Here is a 20,814-nt window from a genome sequence, read left to right as displayed (position 1 = left end):
AGTGAGTGTGTGTGTGTGCGATGGTGTGTGTGAGTGTTTGTGCGTGTGTACGTGTGTGTTTTGGTGAGTGTGTGTGTATGTGCGATGGTGTGTGTGAGTGTTTGTCAGTGCGCCGTGTGTACGTGTGTGTGTCGTGTGTGTGCGTGCGTGCCATGGATGTGGGTGTATGTACGTCCGTGTCTCTCTCTCTCTCTCTCTCTCTAAAAAATGTGAATCTTGAATCTCTCCCACAAATCAAACATCTGAAAGCATAAGCTCTTTAGCATAAACACCCGCCCACCCCTGCCAGTAACTTCGTCATAGGTGACGAATCTACCGTGTGACGAACTTACTGGTAGCCGCACACACACACATTTACATTTTGCCATACGCGATTAAAAGTTTTGTTCGCCGCGCTAGAAACTTGAGAAGGGACCGACGGCAATGCTTAAAATGTGTCAATTACAATCTTAGCTGAATTAATGTGACAAATATGTACAAAAGTAAAATAAAATAAAAATCCTGTCCATTTTTTTTTTAAATAATGCGTCCCGGCAATTATTTCAAGTTGACATGAAGTTATTGAGACTGAAAAAGCTTCCGCGGCTGCATTGGTTGCGGTACTTTAAAATTCGAAATGGCGTAATTGGCTTAGCCATCAAGTCAGTTATTGCAACAAATTTCGAACCCAAATTAAAGTGTCATTTCATTAAAACTTTATAATCCAGTCACAAGGCCGTCAAGTTTACTAACGATCGCCGTTTGGATTTCACTATTCAATCATACAGGGATAAGACTACTAGACATAAGATCATCGTTATTTTGCATACAATTAAACAATGGAATCGAAAGTGGTCACAAGTTCATCTGCTCTTAAAACAACCAAACAACATATGACAACAGCCTTAAAAAACTAAGATAAGAACAATCATCAAACAAACAAAAACACGTGACCGCCGGCAAATAATTATGGTCGTAAACATGATATTCTGAAAGTTGCAAGTGCTAAACTGAGGCTTTTCCTATACTCATAACTGAGGTCTTCTTGGTCCGTGTCTGGAGCAGAAGAGTGACAATGCCGTTAAAACTTATTTAATATGCAGGTAATAATAGGAGCGAACGGTACTGGTGACACTTTTGGTTCGCATTCTCAATTGGTGCGTTACTTGAAAAGCATGTTGAGCGCGCACCGAAAGTACAGTTTGCTTTAGTCTGGCGTCTATGTAAACTGTGTGTTCCAAAATGTTAGAACTGCTTTTTTCGTGAGAGATTTAAATCGTTCTGTTAACCGGCGTTTGAGGCAGACTGTGAAGAAATATACTAGCATGGTTTCCACTGGTACACAGCTGTGGAGAATATATATAATCCATATGCTAATTGTTCAATGCATGTTGTTTCAGATCAAGCTGGTCAACCTGTTGTTGCATCACAGCCAGCAAAGCAGAGTCTACAACCATCAGCAAGACATCAAAACTGTGCTTCTATGGTTAGTGGTTAGTTATGGTCATTTGACTTATACATTTTAGTGCATATATATGCCAACTATATCCTAAGTACAAGGTATGACCCTGTTAGCAATGCCTGAATGTTTGACTATCTTTTTTCAAATAAGAAAAGTCTGCCAAGTCACTGGCAAGTTGTAGTCTAGCGAGTCGAGCAGTTCTCAACTCAGTTTTCAAGTTACTGCTAAATTTGTCTTTAGAAACTTTTTGAGGCCATTTATATAGCAGACTTTCAGCAGACTTGGCCCCCAGCAACTCAAGAACAAGTTAAAAATGGGCGAAAAGTTGGTTAAAAGTCTGCAAAGCTAACAACACAAACCCATCAATTATATGGCACGAGAGACTGGTTTAGATCTTTTTTGCCTTTAGATTAGTGCTGTTGGTGTAGAATCACCAAATATGTTTGTTTTTCTCAGGGAAACATAAATGAGACCTGACGCATAATCCTTGTTGGTTTTTAGGTTGGGTTGCCTGCTGAGCAGTCCCCCACTGAGGATTTGACTATTCCGCATGCGGATAAAGGTGATTATTTATTTTCAGTCAGGTAGTCTACTGTTACGATGGTTACCAAGACTTTTTTCTATTCAGCTAGGGAGTGTTGTTGCGTTTGTGCTTTCTGTGTGATTGCTGCTTCCAGGGGTCATGTACTTAAACGGTGCTGAACTGGTTTGAAGATGTGTTATTGACAAAAAGCCTGATTGCTTGACATTAGGAATAAATCTCTACAAATTTAACCCTTCGTGCAGTTCAGCCCAGAGCCCTAGCTTTGATTGGTTAAAATGTCAAACAAATCAAACACCGTTTCCCACCCAGTTGGGCACTTTACTTTTGGTGCAATTCTTTTTCAAGTTTTGTGTCTGATTTAATCACATGTTAAAATCACTCTCTTACACAGCATTATGCAATGGGAATGTAAGACAGTTAGATGCATGGAAGTAGTAAAATCTGTTGATTTTCTTACTGTGAGAACGATCTTGTGGACACAATATCTCTGACAAGAGATTTTGATGTAATAAGCATCATTCCCCTTGGACACATACAAAATTGCTAAGTCAAAATTGTTTGCATGTTCACTTTTGACTCGCCTGCCTGAATAACCTGTGTCTGTTCGGCCGGCCGTGAACAAAAAACTTAACTACAATGTATGAGGTTATCTCGGATGTTTTTCAAGCTAGATTTTGCACACTTTTAGGGTTTGATCTTCAGTAATGACCTCACTTTCTACCCCACCTATGTTGACAAAGTTTTTTTTATAGCCGAGACCAGCCTGAGCGGATATATCCGTACCTGGTCATATAGAGCCATATGAGTGGGTACGGATATATCCCTACCTGGGAGACAATGAGTTAAACCTCGTCAAATATTGGGGCCACAGCGGGGTTATAGAAATTACACGTTGAGGTTATCTCAGATGGTTTTAAAGTTATACTTTTAAAACTGTCCACACTTGTAGGGTTTGATTATATCCCACCTTGACCTAAGATTGATTGGCCCTCGTCAAGTTTTGAGGACACTGGGGTTATTTTTGATTCATAAAACATATCAGGCGTCTTTGAAGCTAGAGTTTTCAAATTTTAAGGGTTTAATAATCTGCCATCATGACCCTAATTTGGTTGACCCCATCTGCCCCCCCCCCCCCTTCCCCCTTTTGCAAAAGTTGGCATCACAGGGGGGGGGGGGGGGGGGGTTATGTTCATGAAAAGTTAAAAATGGGGTTATTTCAGATGTCCTGAGAGCAAAACCCGCATAATATCACACAATTTCAAAATGAAGAGTATGTTGCGTATTATGCTAGTGATGGTTGTGGAAACAAGTGTTTACCTCACTATCACAGACATTGACAGATGCTTGTTTGAAAGAATGATAACTCAACTTGATCACATTCTAAAAGTAGAGCCTGGATGCTCTCAGCAAAATGGTTTATTTGGAGTAACTGTAGTAAATCTAAAAAGAAGTAACTTCTGAAAACAATGCAACTTACCATATCAGCCTGGGTGTTGATTATGTGCATGTACCGGTATGCATGTCGGGGAATTAGCTTGACCCACATGGAAAAAAACCCAACTGTATCTGAGGTAGTGGGCAACGACTATTTTTTGAGGGGGGATTGTACTTTAAATCAAGATTTCTAACTTGATTCTGTTTCCAGATGCTGATTCTGAACTCGATGCTCAATTTGAATACTCTGACGTTTCTGATGATGACAACAAAGTCCCTCTCAATGTGACAGGTAGGTCCTATGCACAACTAAGCAGGCAGCTACCCTGCGATTTAAGTGGGAATTTCAGTATGGCAATAGCACACAATATTTCTTGTCTATTTTTTTCAAAGAAACTAGTTTCTGTGTGTGTTGTTTTGCTTGAATAATTGGATATCTACCATATATAGTACTTTCAAGATTGTAAGGTGCTACTGTTTTCCCCAATTTGGACCCCTGTGCCTTATTCAGTTTTTGATCTCTTTACCTAGTGTATGGCCAAAGAAGGGAACACTTGTATGCACATCCCTTTACAAAGACACGCAAGCAACATTCTCTCTCTAGTGATATGCATTGTCTATGAACTAGGGAAGGCAGCTGGTCTCACCTCAAAATGTCAGTTACAGAAAGATTCAGTTAAATGCACAGCATTGTGCTTTAAATTTAGATATCTGACTTGATTTTTGTTTTCAGATGATGATTCTGATGATACAGTTGAAGATGTCCACGACTTCCACTTTTTGGATGATTGCGCCGAAGACTCTACCAACGTGACAGGTAGGTCCTATGCCCCACAAAACAAGCAGCTACCTTGCAATCTAGGAGGGAATTCTGCATGGTAATGGGAGGCAGAACCAAAGTTTGGGTGGTTAATGGATTGGGAAACAAAAACTGAATTGTTAGTGGTTGCCATCATGGCCACATATTTCTCTATCTGTTTCTTGTTTCACTTCATGTGTTGTAGTGGCACAGAGACATGTTTACCATCTTACGTCTCATGAGAGCATCAGTATTCTAAGCAGATGATGAAGGTACAGTGTACTGGTCTGTTTCCTCAATCCAAAATAATTTTTTCTTTGATGAGTGATTCTGAAACATTTGCACTTTTTTTTTCAAGTTTTGCTGCGGAAGAAGGAAAGAAAAATTTGGCGGAAAGAGAGTATCCTTTTTCAAGAGAATTACTACTGCTCCCCCACATACTCGATGCCTTACCCTGATAGCTAAAACACACACAGACAACCAGGCATGTACTCAACAGTCTCTGGTACAGGGCATTGTCTGCACAGCTGATTATATTGCCTGCAGGGACTTACTTTTTTTTGGAAATAACTCATGCCAAAAACATAGAGGCAAGCTTATTAAGCATGGCCAAGAGACGCAATGCTGCTGATTGGGTAAGACCTGCCATCTGAGCTGTTGGGCCCCAAGAGTGCAGACGTGTACGTGAGCAAGAAACATGTACGGCGGCTCCCATTAGTCTGATTAGAAAACAACTGCATCAAAGCAAAAATCTTCATTTAGCAAGTTTTTCCATTTCTATGTCAGAGGGCCTAGGGGCTTTATTGATCCCATATCTTGACTGTGTTTTACGCCTTGTCTTCGGCTGAGTGTAACGTACTCGTTCTCATCAAATAAGAACCGTTTTGCTACACATAAAGCACAGCCAATGCACAGATGATTTGAAAGCACTTTGCAATTAGTTTGTAATTACTTGTATAACAGGTTTTTCATTTCATGCATCTCAAATGAGTGTCTGAAATTAAAGGAGCGTCTGAAATGTAATATATTTAGTATAAGTTATTTATAAAATGCTGACTGTTAGCAAATGATAACAGACATATTAAGAATGGATATCAACAGGAGCCGGCAGAAATATAACCAGGCCAACTATCATGCCTGCATGTCCAAACCACAAATCTGGTTCTCTTTGAAGAGCAGAATTTATTGAATTTAATGTATGTATCCTCACAGGAGCCCAGACAAGTGCTGAAAACCCCGAAGGAGCAAGTGTTACCTCTTCCCCCGACCCAGCGTCTGAGACATCTGAGTGTAAGTCAGTTTATTGTTACTTCCACATGAAAGATAATGGTGTACTATGTAAGGAGCCGTTTTCTTTGGCAAATTGGATCTCTAAAACCCTTCGGGCAGATTTGATGTGGAGAAACATGTACTACCCACAGAGCTGCCAACTGCTAAAATTTTGACGTAGAATGCTACGATTTTGCTGTAATTGTTACGCTAAACTCTACGCTACGTTCAAACACAAAATGACAGGCATGCAAAATGTTCAATCATCGCTCGACAATCAACAATGAACATAGCACAAGTAGCCGAGTACCAATGGTTGCGAACCAGTCTGTTATGACTGATTGAGGTTGTCCACGTGACTTGATTTGCCAATCGTGAATTTCGTTGCAAGCATTTGCCTTTCCGGTGTCTCTCTGGGCCAATTGCGAATTTGATTAGAATGCACGATGCACTTGTAAAGTCATACTGTATTAGGGCTTCTGATATTTTACCAGGTAAGGGAACAATTTTGCTAGCCAATGCAACTACAGGCTTTTAACCAAAAGTATGACGTCTTACTGGCACCAAAACAATACATTCGTAATTGACCTGTGAAAGTGACTAATTTTCACGCAAAAATTAAATTAAACGTTTTAATTACTCATTTTCACATGTTAATTACTATTTTAAGTGTTAATGTCTAATTTTCAGTTTTGGCTCGCCTCCTGATGGCTTACTAGCGTCAAAACAAAAATTTCATGCGTTAATTACTAATTTTCATGTGCCTTGTGACTGTGGAGGTTCAATGCGCATGCGCGACTGTTACACCGGCCAGAGCGAAAATCCTTCGATTCAATACTTTTCTGGCCCATAGTTCTTTAATCCGATGCAAATTAACAATAAGTGCTGAACGCATGTGTAGATAACAGTGACATACAACTGTGTGTCCGACAACTTGTTGAATAACGAATTCTATCGAAAGACATTTGTGAAAGTGTGTTAGCCTAGACCGAACAGATCAGTCTGCTAGTGGTCGGACCTTTAGCACAAGTCCGGCCACACGCCATTTTTCCTCTCTCGATTCGAACATTTTCGGATCAATTGTCTTTCACTAATACACTACAAAGCAGATGTATGAGTGTAGTAGTGGAAATGAATATGAGGCACACCTGTCTGCCTGACAACTTGTCGAATAAGGAATTATATTGAAAGATATGTGAAAGTGTATGACCACAGCTGATCAAAGGTCCGTCTGCTAAAAGCAGCTTCGATTCGAAAGTTTTTGGGGTCTATTATTTTTTTTTAAGTTACCCAAAAACAACGTTAAGGAAAGCGCTATTGCAGAAAACTGACATGCATCTTCCCTACGGATAACTTGCTCGATAAGGCCTTCTATTAAAAGATATTTCAGAAATATTGTGAGAGTGATGTTTGACGGAGGTTGTAGCCTCTCAGAGACTCTTAAAGTCTGACTACTGTGACCGAAAACGAGGCAAAATTAAAAATAAGTAATTAACACTGTTATTTACTAATTTTCACGTGAAAATGGTAACCTTAGGTTTTGGCACTAGTAAGCCGTCATACAAAACCGTTTTGGTGTTCATATCTTTTTGGTTTGTTTGTTTGTTTGCCGACCACGAAGGGCCATATCAGGGCGGTGCTGCTTTGACATATAACGTGCGCCACACACAAGACAGAAGTCGCAGCACAGGCTTCATGTCTCACCCAGTCACATTATTCTGACACCGGACCAACCAGTCCTAGCACTAACCCCATAATGCCAGATGCCAGGCGGAGCAGCCACTAGATTGCCAATTTTAAAATCTTAGGTATGACCCAGCCGGGGTTCAAACCCACGACCTCCCGATCACGGGCCTTGGTCAATAAATATGAAACAAAAGACGATATGCTCCCCCTCGGACCGACAAAGAAGCTGGTCTGTCAACAACCCATCAAACATCTTATAATGTCCTCTTGCATGTATAGAACATTTGTGTATTCTTTGAATTAATATTTCAGGTGTGCTGAAGCTCTTCAAGGAGCTGAAATTAAAGCTTGCCAAACTGGTCAAGACGCATCCCAATTTCAACATCTGATGGCCACCAGTTGGGGGATGGATGTGGGACACCGCGCGGCACTGCAACTCAAGGAGACAAAAATCACGAAAACGGCAGAGATCCCACTAACATCTGACATTCGAATTTTGTGTGAAAGTTTGAGGGAGAAAATCAAGAGTTTGACAAAAGTAAGTTGTGCTACTTGTTTGTAAGTTGTGGTAAACAAGTGTTGTGGTGGTTGAGGATGGGGGTAGGGAGAGGATGTTGTGGTGGCAAGTTGAATGTGTAGGGTGTTCTTAATCTTAATATTGGACAATAAATGGTCTCAAATGGGTTAATAGTGGGTCAATATATATTTCTTGAATGTGTTTTATAAAGCTCACGCAGCAAAATAATTAGTTTATCCTGGCTCTGGTGTGCATGATTTTGGAAAAAGGGTGTCACTTACTCACACTTCATAACATACAGACCAGAGTTACAGCGCTGAAAGTTGCAAGTATTTACTTGCCATGGCAAGTGCAAACATGTTACTGGCGAGTAGAAATGGTAATCTACTTGTCAAATGTGAGTAAATGCTGAATCAAATTGTTGATTTGGTCAGTAAAGTTTGTTCTCTGGCTTGTAAATTTTTAAAAGTGCACTATTTTTTGGACTTTCAGGGCTTTGAGTAACTTCCACCTTGATGTCTGAAACATTATTTAATTCTGGATTGTGCCCCAAATAAAAAATAAAATTCTAAATGTAAAGATAACATGAAGTTTCAGCCAAATCAAAAACAAATCGGCGATTGGGTGAAGGGCTGATCCAAACGACACCCCTGACTACTATTCATGATTTTATGTATTTTGAAAGGGATCATGTCATTTTGCTGATTGATTGTGTTGTTTTTTTCTTCCAAGAAAATCAAAACGGGAGCATCAGCGGAATTGTGGAGAAGACTTGCGGACATCATCTGGCATACATCATCATTTTCAACAGAAGATGACCGACAGAGGTTAGTATACAAGGCTGTTCCACTTTATCAGTGAAAAACCAAATTTCCACTCTGTAAACTGCCTTTAGAATAATTTTTCATCACAAAAGCGATCTTTGGAATTTCCTGACGTAGTGCCGAAGAATTCATGCATCAACTTACGTCAAGTGTTCGACGTCATCACTTCGCATACCTTATGGCCTTGGTATTTCGTTGTCCTTCATATTTTCTACTTGTAAAATGACCCACAAAGCTAACCGAGACTAGTTGAAGCTGTATCAATGTGCCTTGCCAGCAGGTTGTTAATTACCAGTAATTTTTAATGAGTTGGGGCATTCTAACCAATCACAGGATCTGTTTCATTAAAACGTCAACTTGATTGAATTACAATTATGATTCCTGTTGAAAAAAAAAGGAATTTCCTTTTAAAATGTGGTGGATATTGATAAGTATGTCAGTGGGAGGAGGCTGGAGGTTGTGCCAGTTTAAATATGTCAAATAATTTTAGGTTTGAAGTAAATTATGGTCACATAAGTTCTCTTTAACATTATTTTATGAAGCTGAAACAGCTTTTTTTTTTCCTTCCTCTAAAAGGTAAGATGGTTCAGGAAGGTGACAAAATGGAAGAGCGCTGGTTCTGTGCGATGCTTAGTTCTCGAGATAGGTGTGACCACATCAACACAGTGGCCTAGTGGTAAGGCGTTCGCCCAGTGAGCGGGAGGTCGTAGGTTCGAACCCCAGCTGGGTCATACCTAAGACTTTAAAATTGAAGTGGCTGCTCCGCATGGCATCTGGCATTATGGGTTTAGTGCTAGCCCGGTTGGTCCGGTGTCAGAATAATGTGACTGGAAGAGACAAGAAGCCTGTGCTGCGACTTATGTCTTGTGTGTGGTGCAACGTTAAATGTCAAAGCAGCACCACCCTGATATAACCCTTCGTGGTCGACTGGGCGTTAAGCAAACAAACAAACATTAACAACAATGTATATTTGCGTTATCAAAGATCTTTCCTATTCAAATCAGTGTCATTGCCCAGTTCTGTGTGCTATGGTTGTTTGACTTACTTGACAAGTTGAGATAAAGAATTACATTTTATTTTTGAGAAGCAAAGAAAGCGTAGAGAAGTATGTTTCTGTCCTGCAAGACTTTATGACCAATGACTTTTCCCTTGGAAAAATATGAAGATGTCTGCTTTTCGTCTGCTTTAAAGGTTGGGAGATTTTACAGCGCACACGGCAAAATGCAAGTTGTGTTGGACAAGAATGTTGTTATTCTTCTTTCTTCGATGAACCTTAGATTTGTTCTTGGCCATATTTTCGAGCTGTGCATTATTATATTACGAGAAAAACAGGTTTAAACACATTCATTAAGGAACGATGATCATTTGCTCTGGAACTGCAATGCAGTTTGCTAAAACAAAAAAATCTGGCTCAGTATACGGGAACAGGCTAGTAGTGTCATATTTTTTTTAATGGGTTTGGAAGAACTGCTCCTAATTTACATAGCACTCCGGCCCTGTTTTTTTTTGTCACCCCCAAAACCGTTATTTGTTTTGGGCAGCATTAACAGGGGCAACGAAGGCGAGTTGTGTGCAAGCATTTGCTTTTCTTGTTTTCTGATCAAACTATAGCTGTTTACCATCTAGGTTTTAGCACTGAGAAACTATTGCTTAACTTTTCACATTAGCATGCTTTGTAGAGACAGGCCAAACCTTACTACATATTGACTGCTTTTCAGTGTTGCTGCCTTAGTTTCTGTCTCAAATCTTGACTAGATATTATTTTGATAACGTTTCATATGATATGCTTTTTGACTCACATGCGAAGCAAAAGTGAGTCTATGTACTCACCCGAGTCGTCCGTCCGTCTGTCCGTCCGTCCGTCCGTCCGTCCGGACGTCCGGAAAACTTTAACGTTGGATATTTCTTGGACACTATTCAGTCTATCAGTACCAAATTTGGCAAGATGGTGTATGATGACAAGGCCCCAAAAAACATACATAGCATCTTGACCTTGCTTCAAGGTCAAGGTCGCAGGGGCCATAAATGTTGTCTAAAAAACAGCTATTTTTCACATTTTTCACATTTTCTCTGAAGTTTTTGAGATTCAATACCTCACCTATATATGATATATAGGGCAAAGTAAGCCCCATCTTTTGATACCAGTTTGGTTTACCTTGCTTCAAGGTCAAGGTCACAGGAGCTCTTCAAAGTTGGATTGTATACATATTTTGAAGTGACCTTGACCCTGAACTATGGAAGATAACTGTTTCAAACTTAAAAATTATGTGGGGCACATGTTATGCTTTCATCATGAGACACATTTGGTCACATATGATCAAGGTCAAGGTCACTTTGACCCTTATGAAATGTGACCAAAATAAGGTAGTGAACCACTAAAAGTGACCATATCTCATGGTAGAAAGAGCCAATAAGCACCATTGTACTTCCTATGTCTTGAATTAACAGCTTTGTGTTGCATGACCTTGGTTGGAAAAATGTGTAAAGCAGTTCTTAGTGTATGATGTCATTGCTAGGTTTAGTTATTTGACCTTGACCCTGAAGGTCAAGGTCATGTAAAGGTCAAGGTCAAGCATGTGAGTCGTATGGGCTTTGCCCTTCTTGTTTTTTATAGGCTGCAACTATGACGCTGAAAGACTTAGAACAAATTCACCAAGGCATGGACAGCCACACTAAAGAACTTCGGCTGACACAGGGGGAAGAACGTGTGCTGACAACCCATGCCAGGGTTATGCTGCGCGGGAAAAGGTCACGCCCTCTGCCAGTGATCCTGACACCTGAAGTCCAGGAAGCCGTGCACAGCCTTGTTGACTTTCGTCAAGCAGGAATGGTTGCATCGAGTAACCCTTTTGTGTTTGCCTTAAACAGCAAGGTAATAATAGTGCATGGCATTCAATTAGAACCTTTTCTTTCTCATTTTGTTTTGTTGGGAGGGGGAGGGGGGGTAAATAACATACAAATAGACAAATTAGTGCAATTTGCACTACATGACACCTGAAGAACATGGGAAAATATATATCAATAAGCAAGGGATAACATAGTAGGCTATAGAGCTTCATAGGTAAGCACGCTTTTCCTATTCTTTTTAACTTTCTGAGCATTTAATCCAAACATGACGTGTGTATGTTTTTTTGAATAACAGAATGATAAAATATAAGATGAAATCATATTTGGATCGATAGCAGATTTGTTTAATTTTAATTACATTTTTCAGATTTTAAGCCTCCAAAATTTCAATCAATTTGATCAAAAGAAAAATCAGGGCGTGACAGAACCTGCATTAACTTTCACTAAAATGCGGATATTACATTATCAAAGACACTTATTAAAAAAGATTTTTTTTATCTGGGGATATTATCTGGCAGAACTTATATGGACAGTTTCATGAAGATCAGCCCCACATTTTCCTCGGAATGCATCTACACACACACACCTACACACACATAGCTGCCAACTGCTATGCTTTTGGCGTAGCATGCTATGTTTTAAGAGCAATTTCTACTCGAATCTAACGATTGCTATGCTGAAACAAATAATGACAAGCATGCAACAGTGCCCTCATTTTGCGAGATACTGATTTCTGCCTTCCACTCTGTGTGGCTGTCACAAAATGGGTAATCGTCTATACTGAAAGGTATAACAAAATGGCTTGACCTTATTTTAAACGGGTTCCTTACTCCTCTGTAATTTAGTACCTTCTTTTGTAGGGTTCAAATGGCTACATCAGAGGATCGGATGCCCTTCGTGTAACAGTGGACGAAGTAGCCGAGAAAATACAACACCCGGAAAGGCTACGCAGCACCAACCTCCATAAAGAAATCGCAACAACAGCCCAAGTGTTGGGACTAAATGACCAGGACTTCGAGGTCTTGTGCCGATGGATGGGCCACACAGAGGCGGTCCACCTTCGGCACTACTGACAAAATTTCCAGGGTCATCAGGTGACGCGGATGGCTCCTCTTCTATTTGCAATGGAAGAGGGGTCAGTCCCTCAACAGAAGGGAACAGCCCTGAAGGACATGACCTTCAGCCGAAACATTGGTAGGTACTCCTTATAATAAAAACTTGACCAAAAGAGTTATTGCAACCGATTTCACACCCAAATTAAAGCACTAATTCATGTGTATAGAACAGCACAATGATTGGGATTTTGAATGTTGCTTTCTTTAAAAGTTATGAGGCTTTATCTTCTGAGCCGAAAAAAAATATTGGTCCCTTTCATTTCGTGTTAAGCGATCTCGACTGTAATTAAATACAGTCTTATTCTCTTAGACATCGACATATATACAAATGATCTTCATTGCTTTTAAATGCTTGATTAGACGTAAGACAAACAAGTATGGCCGGGAGGGAGGTTGTTTACATGATGGGAGCAACAGTTTGTTTACAAAACATCTCAAAAGTTTGATATTCACGGATTTGAAACCTGTCAGTTTGTCTTTTGTGTCAAATTCACAGTCTTCGGTCTTACTGTGTTTGACTTTTATTATTATTTTTTTTCTTAAGAGTCGCAATACCTGAATGAGCGAGCTATTGCGATGGAGGAGGAGGTGGGAGGTTCAGTGTTTACATTTTCAACCGCACTGTGTTTATGAGGCTCAGGATTTTTTTTCGCAGTCCTTTTTCGTTTTGCAAAGTTTGGCTTGAAACCATAGCACACATCAGCCAATCAAAAAAAGGTCACCTATGTTTGGGTCATACCCCAAAACACTCATAGTGAAAAATGTTTTGCCAATTCCCATGGGGATTCCTTACCTTAAAAGAATCTCTTTTTTTTTTTACAAAATATGGTGGGTGTTGATTTTATCAGGCTAGTCACTGAGTGAGGTTTGTGGAATCCTCCTTTTAAGACCTACAAAACCCTGAGAACATCAGGTCTTAAAATGGGGTAAACTTACAGCTCTAGGTTATTGACAGAATATAATAGAAAACATGGATTTGAAAATGTCTGATCGGGGGTTGGAGGTCTTAGGGAGGGAGTCTTCTATGGGGTAAGGTTGGGTTAGGGATGGGCGGGGGTTACAAAGGCCAGTCGTGTGTGCGCATTTACTTTTTGTTTAACTGTCATTTTCCACCATGTTTGTGTTATTCTGTTATTCATTATAAATATTCATATTTCAGGTGACTCTGAAAGAAACAAAGACAACGAAGAAGGGGAAATCAGACAAGAGGAAGGTGGGTATTTATCTGAATCAGATAAAACAACGTGACTTCAATAATGTTTTAGATGACTAAACCTGCATTGCACAAAAATAGATTGATATCAAAGATGTATTAACATTACATCAGAAGTGTAAATGCTATCTTTTTAGTTTGATATGAATCAGTTTTATGATTGAACCAATTTGCCCTCAAACAAATTTGAACATACACATCGTTGTTTTTCTTTTTGTTCAAAGCTAACCAAACCCCAAAAGGCCAGAATTAATACTTGTTACATCTGCTGAACAGAACAGACTTAAGATTTGCATTTGGCACACACATTGTTTGTCCTGCTGTGATTTTTTTTATCAGTCTATTGATTCTCAGATCAGTCTTCTTTTTTTTAATGTCATGAAAGTAACAGTCATCAAAGTCAACAGTTAAAAGTATGCATGTATTAGCAGTGGTATTTATGTGATAGACATTGGTACCCTTTCTGGACCTTCTACAAAGTAGCTCAGTGAAGTGCAGTTTCTTTCTTTCTTTCTTTATTTGGTGTTAAACGTCGTTTTCAACCATTCAAGGTTATATCGCGACGGGGAAAGGGTGGGGAGATGGGATAGGGGAAAGGGGGGAGATGGGATAGAGCCACTTGTCAATTGTTTCTTGTTCACAAAAGCACTAATCAAAAAATTGCTCCAGGGGTTTGCAACGTAGGACAATATATGACCTTACTGGGAGAATGCAAGTTTCCAGTACAAAGGACTTAACATTTCTTACATACTGCTTGACTAAAATCTTTACAAAAATTGACTATATTCTATACAAGAAACACTTAACAAGGGTAAAAGGAGAAACAGAAGCGTTAGTGGCCTCTTACGACATGCAGGGGCGGACCTAGTTGTGGATAAGGGGGGGGTTCCAAATTGGAGCAGGGGTCCAGAGGCCGCTTAGGCCCCGGTGGGGTCCAGGGGCAGAGCCCTGGTGGGGGGTCTGGGGGGCTATGCCCCCCAGATGCTGACGGAATTTTATTTGTTTAGGTCAATCGGAGGCCTCTCCTGGAAGATAACAAGGTATCTATTCAGTAAATATTAAAAAAAAAAACCCAACCCCGGATGGGGGGGGTTCCGGGCACCCAGGAAACCCCCCCCCCCCCCCCTAGGTCTGCCCCTGACATGCTGGGTAGCATCGGGTAAATTCTTTCTCGTCCCAACCAATATGGGACTCCCTCTAACCCGCGGGGGGTAGTGAAGTGCAGTTGATTTAGACATAAGAATATATAATTGCAATGAAGTGATATGAAGAAGATGCATGGCCAAACTTTAAAAAAAACACTGATTTCATAACTCCTAAACATTTGTTTGATTTCGGAGTATGTATGTGTGGTTTCAATCTTCTGTTGTCAAAATGTTGTTCAAAGGCAATGTAAAATTGATATTGTAAAGTGAATAACTTTTGAATGACTTGATTAAGAATATTCCTCTGCCCAATTGTATTCTCAAAATCTAACACACTGGAATCTATCAAAAAATCTGGTCTTAAAAAGGAAGGAGTCTTAAAATAAATGTGTTCATTTATTGAGGTCTGAAAAATGAAAGTCTCACATGTTGAACATTTTTTTCTTCTACAGTTGATGATGCAGACCCAGTACCAGCAGTAGCAGGAAAATCCAACGAACGTATGTACTGCCTTGATAATAATAACAAATGGCCATGCATACTACTCGCACAATATGCACCCCCACCCCCCAAAAAAAACCACCACCATAATTAATTGGTATGTGTCCTGCAAGGAGCTAAACCAGATCATAAGTGGTCATGGAAAGCACTTGTGCACCATTGTGCCAGTACTGATTTTTAGACTACAATAGCTAGTTTTCTTATATACTAATTGCAAAAGATAGTACAGGGGTACCTGCGATTGACTTGCCAGAAGTGTCCTTAAATTGAAGGTGGCCTGTCATGTTGACGGGTAATTTTGGTAGGGATAATAGACAAATGGACAACAGAAAGCGTCAGCACACTCTGGTTCACGTAAACTATCAGTTTCTGAAAAGACATTGCCAGGTTTTTTACGCACAGTACAAACACCCTTTCATTTAAACACTCACCGCTTGCGAACATCCTAAGCACCCTCCGTAAAGAGCTAGCATTTTTTTTAATTTTATTTTTGCATGGCCTGCAGGATTGTCTAGTACCAAAATCAGACGCTTTTTGGCGCTAGTACTAAAATCTAAATAATAAATTATTGTAACACAAGCATTCATTAATCCTAAAAGATTTTTTTTTCACCAAAAAAAGATCAGTACAACTCGAAGTTTTGAAAAATTGACAAAAAGGGAGTCCGGAAGCATGTCACGCAAAGAAGTGTTTCCCGAAGCAGACGAATTTTTTGCATTGAACTTGCTTCTTTGAAGCCAAACTCCACCGATAAGTTTGTGTGACTCGCAGTCGTTGTTGCATTTTAGATTCAGAGTTATACAATAACGGTCTAATGCAGATAAAGCGAGTCGCATTGAAATCACAAACTGACGACTAGATTTGTGAAAAAAAAAGGAAAGTTGATCACACCCCGGGGTCCACGATGGCTCAGGCGTTAGATAAACCATGCAAAAATAAATTCATTGAAAATTGCTGGCTCTTTACGTAAGGCACCTCAGATATTCTCAAGCGGTGAGTGTTCAAACAAAAGGGTGTTTGTACTGTGTGTCTTTGATGGTTTGCGGGAGGCTTACTGTGCCTTAAAAGGGATGTGGTCTCTCATCGGAGAGGCCACACATTGCAGGTACAACTCCACACACTTTTTAACTTTGTGACTTTCATTGCCGTGCACTGATACACTGAGCACAAAAAAGTTAAGGATATTTTTTTCAGTGGTATACCCCAGATGTTAAACAGCAGTTATTTGGTCAGAAATATACGTGTATTTGAAAATCAGTCTTTCTTCTGCTCAAAAATGTGTTTCTGGAATCTGAGCAATATCTGGGTATGATGTCACTGGTCTGTGACCACATCTACTCTCAAAAATTGTGCTTTTTGATGGCTTGATTCACTTTCAACCGTTGAAACAGTGACTTAAACTGAATGATATTTTACATTTTTTACATTCGAAAGTTTATTTGGTGTCTTGCCTAATGATTCATACAAATTTCGTTCAAATCTGTCGCGCTGTCAGGCTGATCTAGTGTGTAAAAGAGAGCGACCACAAAACTGAAAAACAGCAAAAAATCAATGGTTTTTATGGTGTTTTTGCTGGGTAGCTGCAGGCTCTCCAAATTTCACAGAACTTAACTTTTTGTGCTCAGTGCACATACAGCAGACTTGTGCTCTTCAATCTCTTTGTTTGTTTGTTTGCTTAATGCCCAGTCCACCACAAAGGGTTATGTATCGATTGGAGATTGGATTTCCCTTCTTTGAGTCATGTGACGTCAGAGGCCGACAAAACTTTATAATTTGGCTTTTCAGGTTGACCGAAACTTCAAAGGAACTCAACAAAAAAAACGTCATGTGTTTGATTGCATGTGTGTGTGCTGTTCAATGTCAAAACAACAACAAAGTAGGTACATGACGTGTGTTTTGTAGTTCCTTTGAAGTTTCGGTCAACCTGAAACGCCCAAATATGAAGCTTATGTGTTTGATTGCATGTGGATTGCATGCATGTGTTTGTGTGCTCGTTCAATCGTCAAAACAACAACAAAGTCATAGTACCTGAAAGGATTTCGATCGATACATAAATGTTATTTGCGTGTTTGACCAAAATATGACATTTTACACAGATCTCGACAGTCATTGTTCACCTCGACCGCTAGCGCGGTCTCGGAGAACAATGACTGTCTCGATCTGTGTAAAATGTCATATTTTGGTCAAACACGCAAATAACGTATAATGTATCGATTGGACATTGGATTTCCCTTCTTTGAGCCATGTGACGTCAGAGGCATACAAAACTTCATATTTTGGTGTTTCAGGTTGACCGAAACTTCAAAGGAACTACAAAACACACGTCATGTGCATGTGTGTGTGCTGTTCAATGTCAAAACAACAACAAAGTCAGTACATGACGTGTGTTTTATAGTTCCTTGGAAGTTTCGGTCAACCTGAAACGCCAAAATATGAAGCTTATGTGTTTGCTTGCATGTGTGTGTGTGCTCGTTCAATCGTTAAAACAACGACAAAGTCAGTACCTGAAAGGAATTCGATCGATACATAAATGTTATTTGCGTTTTTGACTAAAATATGATATTTTACACAGATCTCGACAGTCATTGTTCACCTCGACCGCTAGCGCGGTCTCGGAGAACAATGACTGTCGAGATCTGTGTAAAATGTCATATTTTGGTCAAAAACGCAAATAACGTATAATGTATCGATTGGAGATTGGATTTCCCTTCTTTGAGTCATGTGACGTCAGAGGCCGACAAAACTTTATAATTTGGCTTTTCAGGTTGACCGAAACTTCAAAGGAACTCAAAAAAAAAGACGTCATGTGTTTGATTGCATGTGTGTGTGTTGTTCAATGTCAAAACAACAACAAAGTGAGTACATGACGTGTGTTTTGTAGTTCCTTTGAAGTTTCGGTCAACCTGAAACGCCCAAATATGAAGCTTATGTGCGTTTGATTGCATACATGTGGATTGCATGCATGTGTGTGTGTGCTCGTTCAATCGTCAAAACAACAACAAAGTCATAAGTACCTGAAAGGAATTCGATCGATACATAAATGTTATTTGCGTGTTTGACCAAAATATGACATTTTACACAGATCTCGACAGTCATTGTTCACCTCGACCGCTAGCGCGGTCTCGGAGAACAATGACTGTCTCGATCTGTGTAAAATGTCATATTTTGGTCAAACACGCAAATAACGTATAATATCAGGGCGGTTGCTCTTCAGTGCAATGCACCATAAAAGAGGAGTCACACTACACAAATTCTAACCTGTCTTTGATGCAATTCATGGTCTCATTGATTTTTGGGTTGTTCTTGTTGATTATTTTATTTTATCATATTCGTTCCATTTCCTTGTATTAAATACACACCCCACAAACTAATATTTAAATCCAACCAACATGTTGTTTTTTTTTTTACCTTTCTAATGCCCTCCAGCAAGAAATAGTGGACAGCGAGCTTTTCTTGCTTCCAAATTTATATTAATGAGCTAATTATTACATTTAATCATCATCAAAAACCTTGTCAATGCTTTCAATGTGTGTGTGATTCAGAAGTCTTTAGGTAATCTGGCAGTCATTAAAACAAGGTAGGGGTCAAATTAAAAGTTGCCACAGCGCTCCAAAAACTCAATAATGTTTGTTGCGTTTTGACAAAACGTGATCCAGATTCACTGAAGGGGGCCGGGGACTGAAAATAACCATTTTTTCATCTGTTGGGAGTCGTTTAGCTCTGTTAGCTGTATCATTCTGTCTTTGAAGGCCTGGGAAATATGTATTTTTGTCAGTATTGTTTTATTTTTTGTATTTTGTACGTTATTTTCTCCATGGAAGGTGTGATTTTTGGGGTGCTCATTTTTTGTAGTCTTTAGCATGTACAACAAAGGCATTTTGAGGAACAGCTGTCAATTTCTGTTTCAGGGAACTACAGCAAGTTCTTGAGAGAAGAAGAGAAGGCCGTGACAAAGCTTTTTCAAGCTTCCATTTTGGGAGGAAAGCTTCCAGGAAAGAAACAAATTTAGTTGGGCATTGCAAGCAGCCAAATACTGGAAGGGAGATCCTGGACCCAAATTAAAGATAAAGTGGCATATGAAAAGAAAAAAACACCTGAAGCACATGTACTAAATTTAACTGTTACTTCCTACTGTAATATTAATTCCATTTCCCGCAGTTTCCTGTCACTTTGATGGAAGTTAAAAGAAATATTTTTGTCGACAAGCAAAGTGGTTCCAACACCCACCCGGTCATACACCTTTTTTTTTTTTTTCGTAAAGCACTTTGTTTTTGCTCCCACCCATGCAGTTGGAAAACCTTTTCAAATCTCTTGTGTTGTTTTTGAGTCACTTGAGAAAAAGTGACTCTATGTAATCGGTCAGTGTTAGTCTGTCCGGCCGGCCGGCCGGCCAGCCGGCCGGCCGGCCGTCCGTAGACACCACCTTAACGTTGGACTTTTCTCGGAAACTATCAAAGCGATCGGGCTCATATTTTGTTTAGTCGTGACCTCCAATGACCTCTACACTTTAACGATGGTTTCGTTGACCTTTGACCTTTTTCAAGGTCACAGGTCAGCGTCAAAGGAAAAATTAGACATTTTATATCTTTTCTCGGAAACTATCAAAGCGATCGGGCTCATATTTTGTTTAGTCGTGACCTCCAATGACCTCTACACTTTAACGATGGTTTCGTTGACCTTTGACCTTTTTCAAGGTCACAGGTCAGCGTCAAAGGAAAAATTAGACATTTTATATCTTTGACAAAGTTCATCGGATGTGATTGAAACTTTGTAGGATTATTCTTTACATCAAAGTATTTACATCTGTAGCCTTTTACGAACGTTATCAGAAAAACAAGGGAGATAACTAGCCTTTTCTGTTCGGCAACACACAACTTAACGTTGGGCTTTTCTCGGAAACTATAAAAGTGACCGGGCTCAAATTTTATGTGAACGTGACTCATTGTGTTGTGAATAGCAATTTCTTCCTGTCCATCTGATGCCTCATATAATATTCAGAACTGCGAAAGTGACTCGATCGAGCGTTTGCTCTTCTTGTTAACTTTTGCTCTAAAAATTTGGTATGACACAAATTTTGATTAATTAGAAAAAAAACAGTAAACACCAAGTTACAAAGACTTTTGGGCCACGCCCTTCTTCAGTGAAATGAATGTAAGCAAACAATGACGTAAATATTTGATGTGAAAATTGATTCGGATTATCACTTGATTATGTTTCATGATTTTTTTTCTGGTTTACCTTGTTTCTTTTTGGTGTAAATATGTGGACGTCTGCACTGACAGATGTCATGACAGCTGTCCTTTGTATGAGATTTTCTGGGTTGTGGATAACTCCCATTGATCATGACTTTTGTATGGACCATTGTAACTGTATTTGCTCTGTCCAGTAGGAAAACGTTTTCAAGTCTTCTTGTGTTGTCTTCTTGTGTTGTTTTAAACTTTTGCTCTAAAAATGTGGTTCCCATTGAACACCTCAGTAC

At 39.6% G+C, this 20,814-nt stretch overlaps 1 protein-coding gene across 2 annotated transcripts in view; it reads left to right on the top strand.

Annotated features, from left to right (window-relative positions):
- Positions 1–694: 694 nt before the first annotated feature.
- Positions 695–20,814, top strand: part of LOC138976299 (uncharacterized) — a 20,582-nt gene continuing 462 nt past the window's right edge. Inside the window, exons 1-12 of one of the 2 annotated variants that reach the window (XM_070349147.1) lie at positions 822–1,465; positions 1,943–2,003; positions 3,631–3,711; positions 4,153–4,236; positions 5,431–5,508; positions 7,486–7,711; positions 8,423–8,517; positions 11,129–11,386; positions 12,222–12,555; positions 13,636–13,689; positions 15,287–15,334; positions 19,244–20,814. The exon at positions 19,244–20,814 is cut by the window's right edge and continues 462 nt beyond it. In XM_070349147.1, coding sequence (XP_070205248.1) covers positions 1,364–1,465; positions 1,943–2,003; positions 3,631–3,711; positions 4,153–4,236; positions 5,431–5,508; positions 7,486–7,562 — 483 coding nt within the window. In that variant the 5' untranslated portion in view covers positions 822–1,363 and the 3' untranslated portion in view covers positions 7,563–7,711; positions 8,423–8,517; positions 11,129–11,386; ... (2 more) ...; positions 15,287–15,334; positions 19,244–20,814. Of the gene's footprint in view, positions 1,466–1,942; positions 2,004–3,630; positions 3,712–4,152; positions 4,237–5,430; positions 5,509–7,485; positions 7,712–8,422; positions 8,518–11,128; positions 11,387–12,221; positions 12,556–13,635; positions 13,690–15,286; positions 15,335–19,243 lie in introns of both variants that reach the window. The other variant, XM_070349148.1, reaches the window with a different exon arrangement.

Source organism: Littorina saxatilis, linkage group LG9 (genome assembly GCF_037325665.1).
Source record: "Littorina saxatilis isolate snail1 linkage group LG9, US_GU_Lsax_2.0, whole genome shotgun sequence".
NCBI lineage: Eukaryota > Metazoa > Mollusca > Gastropoda > Littorinimorpha > Littorinidae > Littorina > Littorina saxatilis.
This window is presented reverse-complemented; position numbering and strand designations above follow the sequence as displayed.